Raw genomic sequence first — 18788 nt, 5'->3', positions numbered from 1 at the left:
TTATTGATTGATGAGAGAAAGAGTGCCCCAAGATGTTACACCTGCCCTTCAGCACAATCCTGGAATAGTAGGTGGCTTTCACAGCTGAGAATCAAAGACAGCAATGTTCGACTTGGTTAAACAAGATGTGATGGATGACTAAGCTTACTGGACATCAGGGAGGTTCAAACTTGCACCTTTCAAATTTGAAGTAAATAAAAATATATAATACCATGAAGAAAAGAATAGGAACTAGTTTGCTGTGAACGTGGGCAAAAGAAATCAGCAATGTGCTCTCACACACAAGGAAATATGAACTTGCAGCTTAATCCTTTCAAATGGCCCTAACAGCTAAAAAATGCAAATTCAACACAATGAATTTCATGAATAGTCTTCTAAAAGGTGCAAGTTTTACAGAAGTAGTCAAATCGCAGAAAGAAAATACTCACTTCATAAAACATATATATTGAAAAGATCACCATGGAAAAATTGTACACAATCATTATTTGCTTCAAGTTCAATGGCTTCCTGTTCTCCATCAGTTTTGGTCCAAAGAATGTTACAAAGTAGATGTAGGCTCCAAGAATAATTGTTTGTGGGAGTGGAGAAGACATTAATGGCCAGTCTTCAACTCTGGGATCTACAGGAAGGAAAAAAACAATAGTTGTTCTCTCTTAGCTTCACTTCAATTTCATAATTTATATTTCTTTTTTCATTTCACGGATGTGGGCATTGCTGGCTAGGCCAACATTTCTTAATAACCCCCTAGAAGATGGTGGTGAGCTACTTTCTTGAACTGCTGCCGTCCATGTGGTGTGGGCACACCCAAAGTGCTGTTAGGGAGGGAGTTCCAGGATTTTGACTCAACAAAAGTGAAGGAACGGTGATATCTTTCCAAGTCAGGATGGTGAGTGGCTTGGAGGGGAACTTCCAGGTGGTGGTGTTCCCATGTATCTGCTGCCCTTGTCCTTCCAGGTGGTAGTGGTCATGGATTTAGAAGGTGCTACCGAAGGAGCCTTGATGAGTTTCTACAGTGCATCTTGTAGATGGTACACACTGCTGCCACTATGCATCAATGGTGGAGGGAGTGAATGTTAATGAATGGGGTGCCAATTAAGCGGGCTGCTTTGTTCTGGATGGTGTCAAGTGTTGTTGGAGTTGCACTCATCCAGGCAAGTGGGGAGTACTCCATCACACTCCTGACTTGTGCATTGTGGGTAGTGGATATGCTTTGGGGAGTTAAGAAGTGAGTTACTCTCTGACCTGCTCTTGTAGCCATATTTATATGGCTAGTCCACTTCAGTTTCTGGACATTGGCTGCCCTCAGGATGTCGATGGTGGGGGATTCAGTGATGGTATTGCCATCAGACATCAAAGGGTAATGGTTGGGCTTTCTCTTGTTGAAGGTGGTCATTGCCTGACACTTGTGTGGCGTGAATGTTACTTGCCACTTCGTCAGCCCAAGCCTGGATATTGTCCAGGTCTTGCTGCATTTGGACATGGACTGCTTCAGTATCTGAGGAGTTGCAAATGGTGCTGAACATTGTGCAAGCATTAGCGAACATCCCCACTTCTGACCTTATGGTGGATGGAAGGTCATTGATGAAGCAGCTGAAGATGGTTGGACCAAGGACACTACCCTGAGTAACCCCTGCAGTGATGTCCTGGAACTGAGATGATTGACCTCCAACAACCATCTTCCTTTGTGCTAAATAAGGCTCCATCGAGCGGAGAGATTTCCCCTCCCGATAGCCATTGCCTCCAATTTTGCTAGGACTCCTTGATACTACACTCTGTCAAATGCTGCCTTGGTGTCAAAGGCACTCTCACCCCTTTAGGGGGAGGTGGTGGCATAGTGGTATTGTCACTGGGCCAGTAATGCAGTGGAGACCCAGCACCCAGGTTTAAATCCCGCCACATCAGCTGGTGGAGCTTGAATTCAATAAAATTATGGAATTAAAAGTCTGACGACTACCATGAAACCACTGTCAATTGTCGTACAAAACCATATGGTTCACTTGCCCTGGTTTGGCCTACATGGGACTTCAGATGGGACTTCAGATCCGCAGAAATATGATTGACCCTGCAAAATCCCCCTTACTAACATCTGTGGGCTTGTGCCAAAATTGAGAACACTGTCTCAGGCTAGTCAAACAACAGCCTGACAGGTGCTAAGGAACACAAGCTCCAACAATTCATTGATACCAACGCCCATCCAGGACCCTCCACCCTTTCCCATCCCCCTAACCCCATCCCATCTTCTAATCCCAGCCCCAGCTGTGTATTCAGCATGACCTTCCCCACTCTGATGCTGAACATTCAGTTCAGTACTCAGCAAAGGACTGAGTTTCATACCCTTACGCCCTCACCTCAATGAATTCCGGGCTCAGCACAATGCTGAACTCTTCTTCTGCCGCCTTCATCTCCGTGCTCACTTCCTTGGGCAGGAGTCCTTCCCCCCGTTCAATGGATCTTTTCACCTGCCTCCAGTATTCTGCTCCACCTGGACCTCTTACCTGCTCTTGATCATTTTATTGAGAACTGTTGGCGTGACATCAGCTGTCTCAACTTCTCTGCTCCTCTCACCCTTTCTAACCTGCCTCCTTCTGAACTTGCCGCACTTCGTTCTCTCATGTCCAAATCGGACTTTGTTATCAAACCTGCCGGCAAGGGTGATGGTGCTGTTGCCTGGTGTACTGACCTCTACTTCGCAGAGGCTGAGCGCTAACTCACAGACACTTCCTCCTATCTCCCCCTAGACCATGACCCCACCACCGAACATCAAGCCATTATTTCCAGGACTATCACTGACCTCATCTCCTCTGGGGATCTTCCCTCCACAGCTTCCAACCTCAGACAGCCCGCTTCTACCTTCTCCCCAAAATCCACAAACAGGACTGTCCTGGTATTCCAATCATGTCAGCCTGTTCCTGCCCCACGGAACTCATTTCTTCCTATCTTGACTCCATTCTCTCTCCCCTTGTCCAGTCCCTTCCCACTTACATCCGCGATTCTTCTGATGCCCTACATCATATCAACAATTTCCAGCTCTCTGGCTCTAAGCGCCTCCTCTTCACCATGGACGTCCAATCCCTCTACACCTCCATCCCCCACCAGGATTATCTGAGAGGTCAATGCTTCTTCCTTGAACAGAGGCCCGAGCAATCCCCATCCACCACTACTCTCCTCCGTCTGGCTGAACTTGTTCTCTCACTGAACAATTTCTCCTTAAACTCCTTTCACTTCCTTCAAATAAAAGGCGTGGCTATGGGTATCCGCATGGGCCCCAGTTATGCCTGTCTCTTTATGGGGTATGTGGAACATTCCTTGTTCCAGTCCTACTCAGGCCCCCTCCCACAACTTTTTCTCCGGTACATCGATGACTGTTTCAGTGCCGCTTCATGCTCTCGCCTGGACCTGGACAAATTTATTAATTTTGCTTCCAATTTCCACCCATCCATCACTTTCACATGGTCCATTACTGACACTTCCCTTCCCTTCCTTGACCTCTCTGTCTCAATTTCTGGTGATAAGACCGTCCACCAATATTCATTACAAGCCAGACTCCCACAGCTACCTCAACTTCAATTCCTCACGCCTTGCTTTCTGTAAGGACTCCATCCCATTCTCTCAGTTCCGTCACATATGTTCCAACAATGCCACTTTCCAAAATAGTGCTTCTGACATGTCTTCCTTCTTCCTTAAACGAGGTTTCCCACCCATGGTGGTTAACAGGGCCCTCAACTGTGTCCGACCCATCTCCTGCGCCTCTGCCCTCACACTTTCCTCTCCTTCCCAGAACCATGGTAGGAACCCCCTTGTCCTCACTTTTCACCCCACCAGCCTCTGCATTCAAAGGATCATCCTCCGCCATTTCCGCCAACTCCAGCATGATTCCAGCACCAAACACACGTTCCCTTCACCCTGCCCCCCCCTCGGCATTCCATGTCTGGTGTTCCCTCCAGGACACCCTGGTCCACTCCTCCATCATGCCCAACACCTCAACCACCTCCCATGGTGCCGCCTCATGCAATCGCAGAAGGTGCAACATCTGCCCCTTTACTTCCCCCCCTCCTCACTGTCCAAGGGCCCAATCACTCCTTTCAGGTGAAGCAGCGCTTCATTTGCACTTTCCTCAATTTGGTCTACTGCATTCGCTGCTCCCAACGTGGCCTCCGCTGCATTGGGGAGACCAAACGCAGACTGAGTGATCACTGTCCGCAAGCATGACCCAGACCTTCCTGTTGCTTGCCATTTCAACACAACACCCTGCTCTCATGCCCACATGTCTGCCCTTGGTCTGCTGCAATGTTCCAGTGAAGCTCAATGCAAACTGGAGGAACAGCACCTCATCTTCCGATTAGGCACTTTACAGCCTTCCGGACTTAACATTGAGTTCAACAACTTCAGATCATGAGCTCTCTCATCCATCCTCACCTCTTTTTGATCCCTTTTTTCAATTTAAAAAAAGTTTTTTATATATATATTTTTTTTTCCACCTATTTTATTATTTTTAAAATTTATTTCCACTCATTGTTTTATCCCCACCTTTTAGCTACTTTGATCTTTTTTCCCCACACCACCCCCACTAGGGCCACCTGTCACTTGCTCATTCTTCTTTCTACTCTTAATGTCACCATCAACACCCCTTCAACCTTTTGTTTATGACATCTTTTGCAATCTCTCTTTGCCTCCATCTATCTAAAGAGTCATACGGACTCAATGTTAACTCTGTCTTTCTCTCCACAGTTGCTGTCAGACCTGAATTTTTCCAGCAATTTTTGTTTTTGTTTCCAATTTCCAGCATCTGCAGTATTTTGCTTTTATAACAGCCTAACATAGTCATCATCACAGGATTATACCTTACAGATCATGTCCCAGACACCACCATCACCATCCCTGGGCATGTCCTGTCCCACCGGCAGGACAGACCCAGCCGAGGTAGCGGCACAGTGTGGTATACATTCAGGAGGGAGCTGCTCTGGGAGTCCTCAACATCAACTCCAGCCCACATGAAGTTTCATGGCATCAAGCATCAACAGTGAAACCTTCTGCGGATTACTACATACTGCACCCCCGAGCACCTCCCCAACCCCCACCCCACCCAACCCCCCTAAGCTGATGAATCAGTACTCCATATTGACCACCACTTGGAGAAAACTCTAAGGGTGGCAAGGGCGCAGAATGTACTCTGGATGGGGGGACTTCAATCTCAATCACCAAGAGTGGCTCAGTAGCACCACCACAGACCGAGCTGGCCGTGTCCTAAATGACATTGCTGCTAGACTGGGTCTGCGGCAGGTGGTGAGGGAACCAAGAGGGAAAAACATACTTGACCTCATCCTCACCAACCTGCCTACCGCAGATGCATCTGTCCTATGACAGTGTCAATAGGAGTGACCATCACTGTCCCTGGTTTACTGACGTCCTCAATGCTGAGGGAGCCCAGCACATCAGTCCAAAAGATAAAGCTGAAACATTCATAACAATCTTCAGCCAGAAGTGCTGAGTGAATGATCCATCTCTCCCTCCTCCAGAGACCCCCAGCATCCCAGATGCCTGAGTTCAGCCAATTCAATTCACTCCTCGTGATATCAAGAAACTGCTGATGGCACTGGATACTGCAAAGGCTTTGGGCCTGACAACATTCCGGCAATAGTACCTAAGACTTGTGCTAAATAACTTGCCGCATCCCTAGCCAAGCTGCTCCATACAGCTATAACACAGGCATCTATCCGGCTATGTGGAAAATTGCCCAGGTATGTCTTGTACACAAAAAGCAGGACAAATCCAACCCAGCCAATTATCACCCCATCAGGCTACTCTCCATCATCAGTAAAATGACCGAAGGGGTCATCAACAGTGCTATCAAGCGGCACTTGCTTATCAATAACCTGCTCACTGAAGCCCAGTTTGGGTTCCGCCAGAGTCACCAAAAATGAATGACTAAAATGAGCCCTCCTAAAGTCCTAGTGCTTAGTACATTAGGTTAATATTTAGACTTGCTCTTTGTTTGGCAGCCTCACATGGTGGTTGGAGAAATGAATGAAGTTAGCATATGCTTGACTCACCTGATTTTCCACAATTGTTAAATCAACTAGGGGTAGGGAGGGAGGGAGTTTTGAAGAGAGCAGGAAAACCTGAGAGTCTGGGACAATGCCAGGATCATGTTCTTATAGAACACTTCTCAACCCAAATAATGAAACTGATAAGCTTTGTAAGTTGCTGCTGTGACAAGGGGCTGTTGATAACCACATAAGTAGAACATCCCCAAGAAGTCACCACTCTCAGAACCAAGAAAAAAATTGTGTAACTGCTTTTACTGACCCCACCCAGCTCGTACACAGAATTTGCAAAGCTGAATATTAGTCATCATTGAACCAATAGTGGGTAAGTTACTGGTAAGGATTATGAAAATTCTAATCCTGGAAGATTGCTTTGATTCCAATAGCCTGCAGGTCATTAAAGGTCTTTCAGAAACATCGACAAGAGGGATTGGGTCACTCAGAGCATGCAAGGTATTATGGGCGTGAGAAAGAGCGGGGCACGGAACGTGTACCATGATACCCATGCCCCCCTCCTCCCACCCTGCAACAGAACCCACCCCTCCTCCGTCACATTCAAAGACAGCCTAATATCCAAACTAACATCAAGTTCTTCCTAGTTCTGGTCTGCATAGAAAGGCACTTACCTGCATCTTTAAGCCATTCATCATATAGGAGCACGGCTCTGGCTGTCAGTTCTTTGAAGGACATTTCCAGCAATGCACAAAATGCTACTCAGGAGTACTTCAGTCCTGCAAACAAAATGCATGTTACTTCCTATAAATCTGTTTCATTGGAGGTGGTAATGTGATACCAATTTTCTCTCAAAAGCACTACAAAATATCCAGGATATTTTTTCTATTAGCTGGCTTCACAAGGTGTGAGAATGATTAGAACCCATTAGATCTGCAGTTTAAGAACGAACTAAAGTCATTAACAATTGTAAAGAGCATGAGCACAAGAGAATGGAAGAGACACAAAATGAATTAGTGAACAGCTCAGTGCAGCAATTTCCAGAAAATAGGTTCAGAATAAAATTTAGGCAGATCATGTGCATTCCCCTTTAAAAGCAATTTAAGGATAAAACCAAATTGATCTAAGCAAACAAACTTTTTAAATAGAAATTTATTCTGTACTAAGCCAGTCTGAGGCACAGGGAAATAAAATGGAGGGTTTTACTACTTTCGAATAATTGCTTGACCAGCAGAGTGCTGTGTGAAGCTTTGTGCCCCATTGCATAAAGAGAACTAACATAAAAAGATGAGATTTATCAGAATGATCCCAGGGTGGTAAATGGTTTCTGAGACTTTTGAATTACTGGTACTGTTCCATGGAAGCAGGGAAGGCTAACAGCATAAAAGTAAAAAACTGCAGATGCTGGAAATCCAAAACAAAAAGAAAAATACCTGGAAAAACTCAGCAGGTCTGGCAGCATCCACGGAAAGGAGCACAATTAACATTTCAAGTCCGAATGACCCTTCAACAGAACTAAGTAAAAATAGAAGAGAGGTTTAAGGGTGGGGGAGGGGTTGTTGGGACAAGAAGAGCCGGATAGAGGGCCAGTGATTGGTGGAGATAACCAAAAGATGTCACAGACAAAAGGACAAAGAGGTTAACATGATTTGTTTACATGATGTTTTAAAATTATGAAATATTGGAAAATATTTAATCTAGTTGGAGATTCTGATGAAGGGATCTTAAAAGGTGTCTCTTAACCTCTTTCAAGATGATTGGAGTGTAGAATTCAATCCTTCAAACTGCAATGGTGGGATTTGGATTCAACTTGGGTTTCTGTTCAGTACCATTTTCACTGCATTATTGTATTTCCTTCCTTTTTTTATTCAATTCATGGGATGAGGGTGTTGCTGGCTAGGCCAGCATTTATTGCCCATCCCCAATTGCCCTCGAGAAGGTGGTGGTGAGCTGCCTTCTTGAACCGCTGCAGTCCATGTGGTGTAGGTACACCAGTGCTGTTAGGGAGTTCCCGGATTTTGACCCAGTGAGTGTCAGCAATACATTTCCAAGTCAGGATGGTGAGTGGCTCGGAGGGGGGAGTTCCAGTGGTGGTGTTCCATGTCTGCTGCCCTCGTCTTTGTAGATGGTAGTGTTGTGGGTTTAGAAGGGGCCATCTAAGGAGGCTTGGCGAGTTCCTGCAGTGCATCTAGTAGATAGTACACACTGCTGTGATTGTGCGTCAGTGATGGAGGAAATGAATGAGGTGCCAATCAAGCGAGCTGCTTTGTGCTGGATGGTATCAAGCTTCGAGTGCTTTTGGAGCTGCAGTCATCCAGGCAAGTGGAAAGTATTCCATCACATTCCTGACTTGTGCCTTGTAGATTGTGGACACGATTTAGGGAGTCAGAAGGTGAGTTACTCACCACAGGATTCCGAGTCTCTGACCTGTTCTTGTAGCAGTGGTATTTATGTGTCCAATTCAGTTTCTGGTCAATGGTAACCCCAGGATATTGATAGTGGGGGATTCAGTGATGGCAATGCCATTGAATGTCAAGGGGTGATGGTTAGATCTCTTTTGTTGCAGATGGTCAATCATGCCACACAACTGTCAGGCAACGTTACTTGCCACTTCTCAGCCCAAGCCTGGATATTGTCCACGTCTTGCTGCGTTTGGACATGGACTGCACCAATGTCCGAGGAGTCATGAACGGAGCTGAACATTGTGTAATCATCAGCAAACGTCCCCACTTTTAACCCTATGATGGAAGGAAGGTCATTGATGAAGGAGCTGAAGATGATTGGGCTTAGGACACTACCCTGAGGAACTCCTGCAGTGATGTCCTAGAACTGAGATGACTGACCTCCGACAACCACAAGCTTTGTATTAGGTATGACTAAACAATGGAGAGTTTTTCTGTGTGAGGGAGCACACAACTTAAAACAGGGATGGAGAGGTCATAATGTAAATAGGCTAAATATATGGAATGCTTTGTCACAGATCAGAGACCATGGCATCCTTTGCTAGGAAGAGGTGGTGAGTATTTAATAGATGTAAAATACAGGACAGAGACAGCAGGGCAGCCAGAGTGGTTCTGGACTGTAACAAAAGAGAGAGTCAGATACAATAGGTCCAATAGCCCCCTCTTCTGCTGGTAAAAATAGTTCCCATCAAAAAAGTGAATCCCTCAGAATCTTTGCAAAAGTGAACAGGATACATGGCAGATATACTAAATCAGTTTACTCAAGTATGTTGAAAAACCTGTTTTAAGTCTTGAGACAGCCTGCATTGAAACACTTCACATTCCACAAATCCACCTTTTTTCCACACTTACGTGGGTATTGTGCAATGGCCATTTAAATTAAGCTGGTCATGACTGATTGAATGACAAGCTTGAACACTACAATTTACCCCACATCCATCCTGAAAAATCAATTGGTTTGGTTGTCACAGGAAACTCCTCTCAGCATATTTTTTGCCAGGGGCCATTCTTAGAAATAAGGGTAATAGTCAGGAGTCTGAATTCAAAGTGGACTATTTTTGGCTGATTTAGCTTCCCCTCTGGGCCATCCATGCCAGGCTTCAATGGAGGACATCATGAAAGAAACATGCAGCAGTAAATGTATAGTATTTATACTGTAGAATATGGACCAAGTTCTCTGACCCTCTGCCAGGAAATGTTTCACTCTTTCACCTAGCTCTGATCCCTTCCTGATGGTTACCATTCTGCTCCTGATGACCTTTGTGTAGGATTTTAATTACCTCTGATTCTATTCATTCTTCTGCTGGTATGCGCCAATCGCCATCATTTTGAGGAATCTACACTGCACGCTCTCCAAGACAAATACATCCTTCCTGAAGTGTAGTGCCCACCACTAAATGCAGTATTCCAAGGCTCAAAACAACCGAGGTGTCACTCCCTCCAGTTTGTATTTGAAACTTCCCCCACCCCACCCTGGATTCCAGGAGCCCTTTTGCACCTTTGCCCTTAGCTTCACTGTGTCTGTACTTGGACACCCAAATCCTTTGTTCCAATATTTCCTAGTCTCTCACCCCTAAAAAAGATTCGGACGCATCTTTCTTGGATCCAAAGTGGATAAATTCATACTTCCCAACATTATAGTTTGGCACAATTATGCTCTCTCACTTAATCTGTCGGTCTATTTGTAATTTCCTGCACCCTTCCACACAACCTATTTTGCCTAACTTAGTGTCATTTGAAAACTTGGATTATGCAATTCTATTTCTTCATCCAACTCATTGATAAGAATGGCAAAAAGCCGAGGCCCCAGCTGAGGGGACACCACTGGCCACATCCTGTCAATTAGAACAAGCTCTATCCTTACTCATCTCTTTCCTCAGTTCTGTGCATTCTGGTTTTTGCTAAAAAAATCTTACGTAGAACTTTACCAAATGTCTTCTGAAATTCCATACAGAAACATCCATATTCACCATGTGTGACCTCAAACATGACTTATCCAAACTCATCACCTCATAATTGTCTTAGTGCCAAGTCATTCTGTCGCAAATGAGATTTACTAATTTTTCATAGCTGACATTAGACTGACAAGTCTGGAGTAACTTAGTTTCTCTTCCACTTATATAATCAAGTGACATTTGCAATTTTCTAATCCATTGCACAAAATTACTCACTTAGAAAACTAACACCATATGAAAACAAAAATGAAATACCAATATCAATGAATTGTCTAGTTAAGTCTTTTTACTCCACACAAGGAGTAGGGCTGGATTTATTTTCTGTTAGAGGGAGGCAAGTGATGGAGCAGAAGTGTTGCCAGAATAAAAATCTCTTTTTTTATTCCAGATCACTAAAATAATTAGGAGAATGATTTTGATCACCAGAGCCATTGCAACATTTCTGCCTCAAGCATAGCTTTTGGACTCCAGCGACAAGCCCAGGTCATTTCCTACGTTACCACCTATGATTCTAATTTCATCAGAAAATCCGCACCATCATTATGGTTGGAAATCATTATTTATGCAATTCCACCCATAGTTCATTGTTATACAATTCCTGCTACAGTTTCGGGATTGACCTTTTGTTCAACATTAACCCGTGGCTATTACAAGCTTCCAGGAGAGGAAAGCTGTAGGATGCTAGATTAGCCTTAGCCGAGTACAATTGCTACAAGTCTGTTTGGAAATGCAACAAGGAATAAATCAGGAGGAAAACTCTCCACTGGTTGGGGTCATACCTAGCACAAAGGAAGATGCTTGTGGTCATTGCAGGTCAGTCATCTCAGCTCCAGGACATCCTGGAGGAGTTCCTCAGGGTTGTGTCCTAGGCCCAATCATCTTCAGCTGCTTCATCAATGACGCCCCTTCCATCATAAGTTTAGAAGTGGGGATGTTCGTTGATGATTGCACAATGTTCAGCACCATTCGCGACTCCTCAGATACTGAAGCAGTCCATGTCCAAATGCAGCAAGATGTGGACAATATCCAGGCTTGGGCTGAGAAGTGGCAAGTAACGTTTGTGCCACACAAGTGCCCGGCAATGAGCATCTCCAACAAGAGAGAATCTAAACATTCAATGGCATTACCATCACTGAATCCCCCACTATCAACATCCTGGGGGTCATCATTGAACAGAAACTGAACTGGGCTAGCCATATAAATACCATTGCTACAACAGCAGGTCAGAGGCTAGAATCCTGTGTTGAGTAACTCACCACCTGACTCTCAAAAGCTTGTGCACCATCTACAAGGCACAAGTACGATGAAACAGTCTCCACTTGCCTGGGTGAGTGCAGTTCGACACCATCCAGAACAAAGCAGCCTGCTTGATTGGCACCCTATCCACAAACAAACATTCAATCCCTCCACCACCAACGCACATTAGGGAGCAGTGTGTACCATCTACAAGATGCACTGTAGGAACTCACCAAACCTCAGACAGCATCTTGCAAACCCACAACTGCTACGATGGAGAAGGGCAGCTGTTTTTTTGATTCGTTCATGGGATATGGGATCCCTGGCAAAGCATTTATGTCCCCAGACAGCATTTTAAGATTCAACCACTTTGCTGTGGGGCTGCAGTCACAAGGACAGATTTCCTTCTCTAAAGGACATTAGTGAACCAGGTGGGTCATTATCACAATTGGCAATGGTTTTGTGCTCATCAGCTTTTCACCATCCAGGCTTTTATTGAATTCAAATTTCGCCATCTGCTGCAGTGGGATTTGAACCTGGGTCCCCAAAGCATTACCCTGGGTCTCTGGATTAGTGGTTCAGTCACAATGCCACTATGCTACCACCACCCTCAACGCATGGGAACACCACCATCTGGAAGATCCCCTCCAAGCCACACAGCATCCTGACTTGGAAATATATCCCCATTCCTTTACTGTTGCTGTGTCAAAATCCTGGAACTACCTCTCTAATAGCACTGTGGGCGTAGCTTTTATTTTATTCATTCATGGAATGTGGGCTTTGCTAGCTGGGCCAACATTTATTGCCCATCGCTAGTTGCCCTTGAGAAGGTGGTGATGAGCTGCCTTCTTGAACCGCTGTAGTCCATGTGGTGTAGGTACACCCACAGTGCTGTTAGGAAGGGAGTTCCAGGATTTTGACCCAGTGACAGTGAAGGAAGCGATATATTTCCAAGTCAGGGTGGTGAGTGACTTGGAGGTGAATTTCTAGGTGGTGGTTTTCCCACCTATCTACTGCTGTTGTCCTTCTAGATAGTAGTGGTCGTGGGTTTGGAAAGTGCTGTCCAAGGAGCCTTGGTGAATTTCTGCAGTGCATCTTATAGATGGAACACACTGCTGCTGCTGTGCGTCAATGGTGGAGGGAGTGAATGTTTGTGGATGAAGTGCCAGTCCAGTGGGCTACTTTGTCCTGGATGGTGTCAAGCTTCGAGTGTTGCGGGAGCTGCACTCATCCAGGAAAGTGGGGAGTATTCCATCACACTCCTGACTTGTGCCTTGTAGATGGGGAGTCAGGAGGAGAGTTACTCGTTGCAGGATTCCTAGCCTCTGACCTGCTCCTGTCGCCAATGGTTATTTGGCTGGTCCAGTTCAGTTTCTGGTCAATGGTAACCCCCAGGATGTTGATAGTAGGGAATTCAGTGATGGTAACATCAAGGGGTGAGGGCTGGATTCTCTCTTGTTGGAGATGATCATTGCCTGACACTTGTGTGGTGCAAATGTTACTTGCCACTTGTCAGCCCAAGCCTGGATATTGTCCAGGCATTACTACCTACACATGGACTTTAGCAGTTCAAGGCAGCTCACCACCACCTTCAAGAGCAATTAGGGCTGGGTAATAAATGCTGGCCTAGCCAATGACACCCACATCCTATAAATGAATTTAAAAAATAATAATAGAGTTGATGCTTGGGCGCACGAGTCAAGTGCACCTCCAGATGATAGCCACAGGGAGATAAGGCTCTTCAAGTTTGCTCCTGGTGATTCAGACCATCAGCTGGTTGCTCAATGTCAAACCAACACCATATAGAGTGGTTCAGCACTCTTTCCATGCAAAGAGAGTATAATTACCCCCAAGAATTCAGCCTGTGTTGCTAATCTTGTTTCATGTAGAGCAGCAATGTCAACAATAAGCTTAAGTAGCTCACTGTCAATCAGGGCCATCTTGCATACATTTGCTATGGAATGTGGGTTGTTTATGCCAGGGCATAGCCCCCATATTCCAGCTTCCAAGCCAAAAGGTTACCTTTGTTTGCTGCATAGCCTAGGTATGGTTTTAGAGGTGCAGACTTTCAAAGCTTCTTTACCAACCCCCACCTCTTGACCTCATAAGTTGGTATCCAGAGGAAAGACTAAAGCCTACACATTATCTGGAGTCTAGTCAGTTGCAGGAATTGCCAGAAGGTTCTAGCCGGGGAAATGCCAACGGCCTAATAGGACTCCACTGCAGATTGTTGGGTTTAATTCTTTAGCCATTAACTCATAGTTAATGTTGAGAGGCACCGATCAGCAGTGCCCAGATCGCCATGAACGTAGATCTGATCTTGTCCTGCAGGTGTGCCATTCCTTGGTCCCTCACTGCAGCCAGCCCCTACCTATGGTGCCTGCTGACCAAACCTAGCCTGGCCATTAATATCCCTTTATAGAGCCCCCACCTGGGCAAATTAACAAGCTAAATTAAGCCCCCTCACTAAACCACCTCAGCAATTTAACTCCCTTAGTAAACCCATACTTCAGTGCTAAACCACCTCAGTAAGCCCCCATTACATTACTATAATCTCTCCCAAAAGATCTCTACAACAGCATTAACTCCGCCCCCCCCACCCCCAAAGGACCCTTACCATAGCACTAAACCCCAAGAAACCCTGAATTAAACTCTCACCACAGCATTAAATCCCCCAAAATAAAGTTACTGTAGGTAACATCCTTTAAATTTTCCATTCAAGCTCAATCAGGCTATCATGCTTGGACAGAACAAGCAACAAGACAGCAAAGCACTGTTCTGCAGAAGAGAAATCAACAGTTATAAAGGCAGTTCAACCTACTGTACTTTTGCCTCCTATTTATATATAGTTGGACAAGCGAATGTCTGGCACTTGGTAAACGATGGAGATTATTGGATCAGGGAATGGTGCATTGAAGAAAAGGGCCTTAAAACAATAGGGCAAGAATTTCAGGTCTGCGTTAGATTCTGTCAAGCAATATACTTGCTCTCTTATTGCCTGTAATATGTATATTCTGTATGGAAAGAAATGTCTCTTTTCTTAACCTTAAAGTGTGTAGTCCATAAGACTGTAAGACGTAGGAGCAGACTTATTTTAATTTAAAACCTTAGCTCAAATTTGCACAAGCATGGAGGGTCTTGTAAAGCAAATGGTTCACAGCAGGTTGAGGTTTCTTGTAGTTTAATATCTAGGAGATTGGTTCTCAGGTGAACTTTGAAACTGGAGCAGGTTAAGTCCTTTGGCTGCTGGATGACTTGCAGCTAGTTCCTGAGTCTGGTTCTCAGGCTGGCTAATGACAGGTGGATCTTAAAAAGGCAGAGATGATACAGTCTCTCTGCAGCTGTTGTCTGTGTTCTTCAACAGTCTGCCCAAATCTCTTCTGGGCCTTGGAATAATAAAAGGATTTCAGAGTCAGAAGCCAGGTTCAGTCACATGGTCTACAGCCATTGTCCACCCAGAATGGCTTAAAGCTAAGGCGGCCATTGAGATACAATAGGACATACATGGTGGGCTTTCATACTTAAATTGTGGATAATTGGTCTTGTCAGCTTCCTTTGTTGAACTGCAAATCTGGAGACAGAGTCCAGGAGTCCATTGACTCTATTTCGGGTAAGCTTCAAACAATGGCAGGTGCCAGTTCAACAGGTAAGATTCATCTTGGTATGTCTATTCCTGGGGATGGCCCAAATCCCTTGAATAGTTATTCAATTCAGAACTTTCTGGAAGCTTGTTGTCCCAATTTCAATAAACAAATGTCACCCTTGGGCAGTCATCTCAACAGTTCAGTGTCCATTTTAAATAAATTACAGTTCCAGAAGCTTTCATATGAGCTCAGTTCATGTGTAAAGTTATGAATATGACATGCCTGTACTGGGTATGACAATATTCTCTCAGTTTCAACATCACTCCCATAAGCAGACATTACATACAATCTGCAGCATACTTTTACCACTAAATATCTCATTAAACAGGTGTGAATGGCAGAATCATGAACAGCTGCCATCTGAAATCAAAGAAAAAGGGGAAAGAAACAGTAAAACCAAAACCATGAAAAAGGAAGCAAAATGTGGGCAGAAGTTATGAATTAACATTGTTGATCTCAAAGTTGAGTCCAGAAGGCTATAAAATGTCCAGTCAAAAGATGAGATGCTGTTCCTCAAGCTTCTTTGGAACGGTGGACTGAGAAGAGAAAGATCTGAGCCTTGCAAGGGGACTTGCACTATCAACCCTTTTATCATTTAATTGCTCCTGCCTTCCACTCTGTCAGACCTTCCCTTTTGTTCAATTTCTCCCCACCCCACCACCTCCCCCTTTCACTTGCTCAAAATCTATTAGAATCACTAATTTTTACTATTTCTGATGAAAGTTCAAGGACCTGAAATATTAACTGTTTCTCTCTCCACAGATCCTGCTTGACCTGAGTATTTCTAGCATTTTGTTTTTATTACATATTCCCAGTGATCTCTGTTTTGAAATCTTATTGACATTCAAGACCAGTGCAGATTCTCAAATTTGATATACAATGTTTAGACCATCCCAAATAGCCAGATACTAACAGCTACAATTCACGTTAATACCACACTTGGGTAGCTCATGACATGATACATAAAAAAGCTATCAGACTCCTCAGCAGAGCTGAGACTGAGCAGGTAAAGCCTGCCCATCCCTCCAGCTCATCACACCTTATTGAACGCCTAGTGGTAAGATTGAGAGAAAAAACTCAGCATACATAAATGCTAACATCTCTGCCCTTCCTTTTTTGGCAAATTCAAAATATCTACTCAATATCAGCAGCCCAATTGATATTCTGTCAGTACTGTATAACAAAGTCACCTTAAGAATTGATGTCAAATCACTGCTTACATTCTAGTTCATAATGGGAATGCATGTTTGCTAAAATATAAATCAAAGACATGCATACAGGATTTGATCAAATTATCAACAAAATAAAGAGAAAATTGTGTCATTATTAGTTTACCCCAGTTTTGATCAGAAGACGACCAAGTTTACAGCACTCATTTCAGTATAGCGAAGTCCACTGGTCAAGTTAGTGACTGTTAAATGTTGTGCATTAATGTTGCCAGGAAACAAAATAATTTGTATACACACCTGCCAAATTCATAGACACATTTGTAAAACAGTTCATTCGTTATCCCCCTCTGAGTTAACTGTTTTCAGTCTGTCCTGCAATTGAGCATGAAAGGTCGTTGGAGGGAGGGGGAGGGTGGGGGATGCAATGCAAGGCTAAATCAAGCTCAATGATATACTTTCCCCAATTACTTAGTCTCACAATTAATGGAATGCCCAGAAAGCAAGTGGTACCTATGAAACTGTACTCCAGACTGAAGGTCACTGCCTTCCAAGGAGAGGAGCAGAAAGTTTGAGGAAGAAAAAAAACCTCAAGTACCCATTGAAGCCAGACTGTAAGATTCTATCATCTAATAATGGAGTATCAATCAGTGTTCAAATAATTCAATAGCACTGCGAATCTAAAAATCTACAGAGCTGTTCATGCCACCATGGACAACAAATGCTGGCCTTGCCAGCAACATCCCACACCCCATGAAAGAATAAAAAGGAAAAAAAAAATTGGTTCTAAAAGTAGAATTCAGTGGATAGGTCACTGGACCTTCATGGCATATATCCTAGGCTGATGAATGAATATTAGATTAGGAGATAGCAAGATTCTGCCCATAATGTTTAATCTTCCTTAAATATGCAGTTGTGTATGATCATGAAGCCAATGTAAAGAGAGGATAAACTGCCTAACTATATACTATTTGAACCAATTACATTTGTGGACAAATTCAGAATCGATAATCCAAGGTAAAATTATCAAGCATTTAAAACATATGTGTTAACCAAGGACAGCCAGCACAGGTTTGTTAATGACAAGTTGTGTTTTGAAAACGTAGCCAATTGGATAAAGGGAATACGGAAGCCATAATATGTGGAATTTCAGAAAACATTCAATAATATCTTACAAGAGGCTTGTAAGAAAATTCAGACATATGATACAAGAGGAAACATACAATGCATCAAACAGAGACTAGGTTCATCAGTGTTGCTCAGATTGTAGGAAGGTTGGTACTGGGTTATCAGAGAAGTCAATGTTGGGTCCTCTTTGGATTTGGCTTAAAAATCAAATTGCATTTATAGTACTGTAGTCAGTCAATGTTGTAATGTAGGAAATGCAGCAGCCAATTTGTTCACAGCAAGGTCCCACAAACAGCCATGTGATCATAATCAGCTAATTTTTTTTTGTGCTGTTGAGAGATAAATATTGTCCAGCATAATTTCACTGTTCTTCTTTGAAATATTGCCAAGAGATCTTTTACATCCACCCAAGCAGACAGACGGGACCTTGGTTTAATGTCTGTTCTGAAAGACGGCACTTCCGACAGTACGGTACTCCTTCAGTACGGCACTGGAGTGTCAGACTCGATTTTTGAGCTTAAACCACGGAGTGGGGCTTGAACCCAAAACCCTATGACTCAGAGGGATAGGAAAGACACTGAAATTTGTTGGTAAAGATTTGGCGAAGAGGACTCTGAAAGGCTTCAAGGAGGCATTTTAGCTGAATGAACTAACAAGTGGCAGATGAAATTCAAATGTGCAGCAGGGTGTGGCAAGATATTTTTTTAAGAAAATCAAAAGAAATGGGAGCACATGCTTAATGAAAAGATCACAAAGGGTGCAAACAAACATACTGCGAAGTTCAAATAGATTTTTATCCAATTGCAGGAATAAAGCCATAAAAGTCTCTCAGCATTGAGCTTTGGAAATAGAAACAGTACAATAAAAGAAAGTACTGAAATTTATACAGTGGTTAAGTATACTGAATGTGCAATTTATATATCCCATTATGGAAAGGACAAAGCACTGATACAGTATTAAACATTTTTTTCCCCAATCTGCTGATATTCTCTCATATTCAAGTAATGTAAGGGAACTAAGGAAAAGAGAATTCCGACAGGTGGCCTGCTAGAGGGTCTTTCAGATTATCAAAGGATTTGATAGGTGGATGCAGAAAAGATGCTATCCCACTTGTGGGGAGACCAAAGGTAGGGCCATAAATATAAAATAGTTGCTATTGAATCCAACTGGTAATTCAGGAGAAACTTCTTTACCCTGAGTA

General features: G+C 43.8%; 1 protein-coding gene across 1 annotated transcript in view; it reads right to left on the bottom strand.

Moving 5' to 3' along the window:
* elovl7a (ELOVL fatty acid elongase 7a) overlaps window positions 1-18788 on the bottom strand; it is a 63801-nt gene that overhangs the window by 32804 nt on the left and 12209 nt on the right. The window contains exons 2-3 of the mRNA XM_041200353.1: window positions 6671-6775; window positions 429-619 (exon numbers count right to left, since the gene is read on the bottom strand). Coding sequence (XP_041056287.1) covers window positions 429-619; window positions 6671-6734 — 255 coding nt within the window. The 5' untranslated portion in view covers window positions 6735-6775. The remainder of the gene's footprint in view (window positions 1-428; window positions 620-6670; window positions 6776-18788) is intronic.

Source organism: Carcharodon carcharias, chromosome 1 (genome assembly GCF_017639515.1).
Source record: "Carcharodon carcharias isolate sCarCar2 chromosome 1, sCarCar2.pri, whole genome shotgun sequence".
Taxonomy (NCBI): domain Eukaryota; kingdom Metazoa; phylum Chordata; class Chondrichthyes; order Lamniformes; family Lamnidae; genus Carcharodon; species Carcharodon carcharias.
This window is presented reverse-complemented; position numbering and strand designations above follow the sequence as displayed.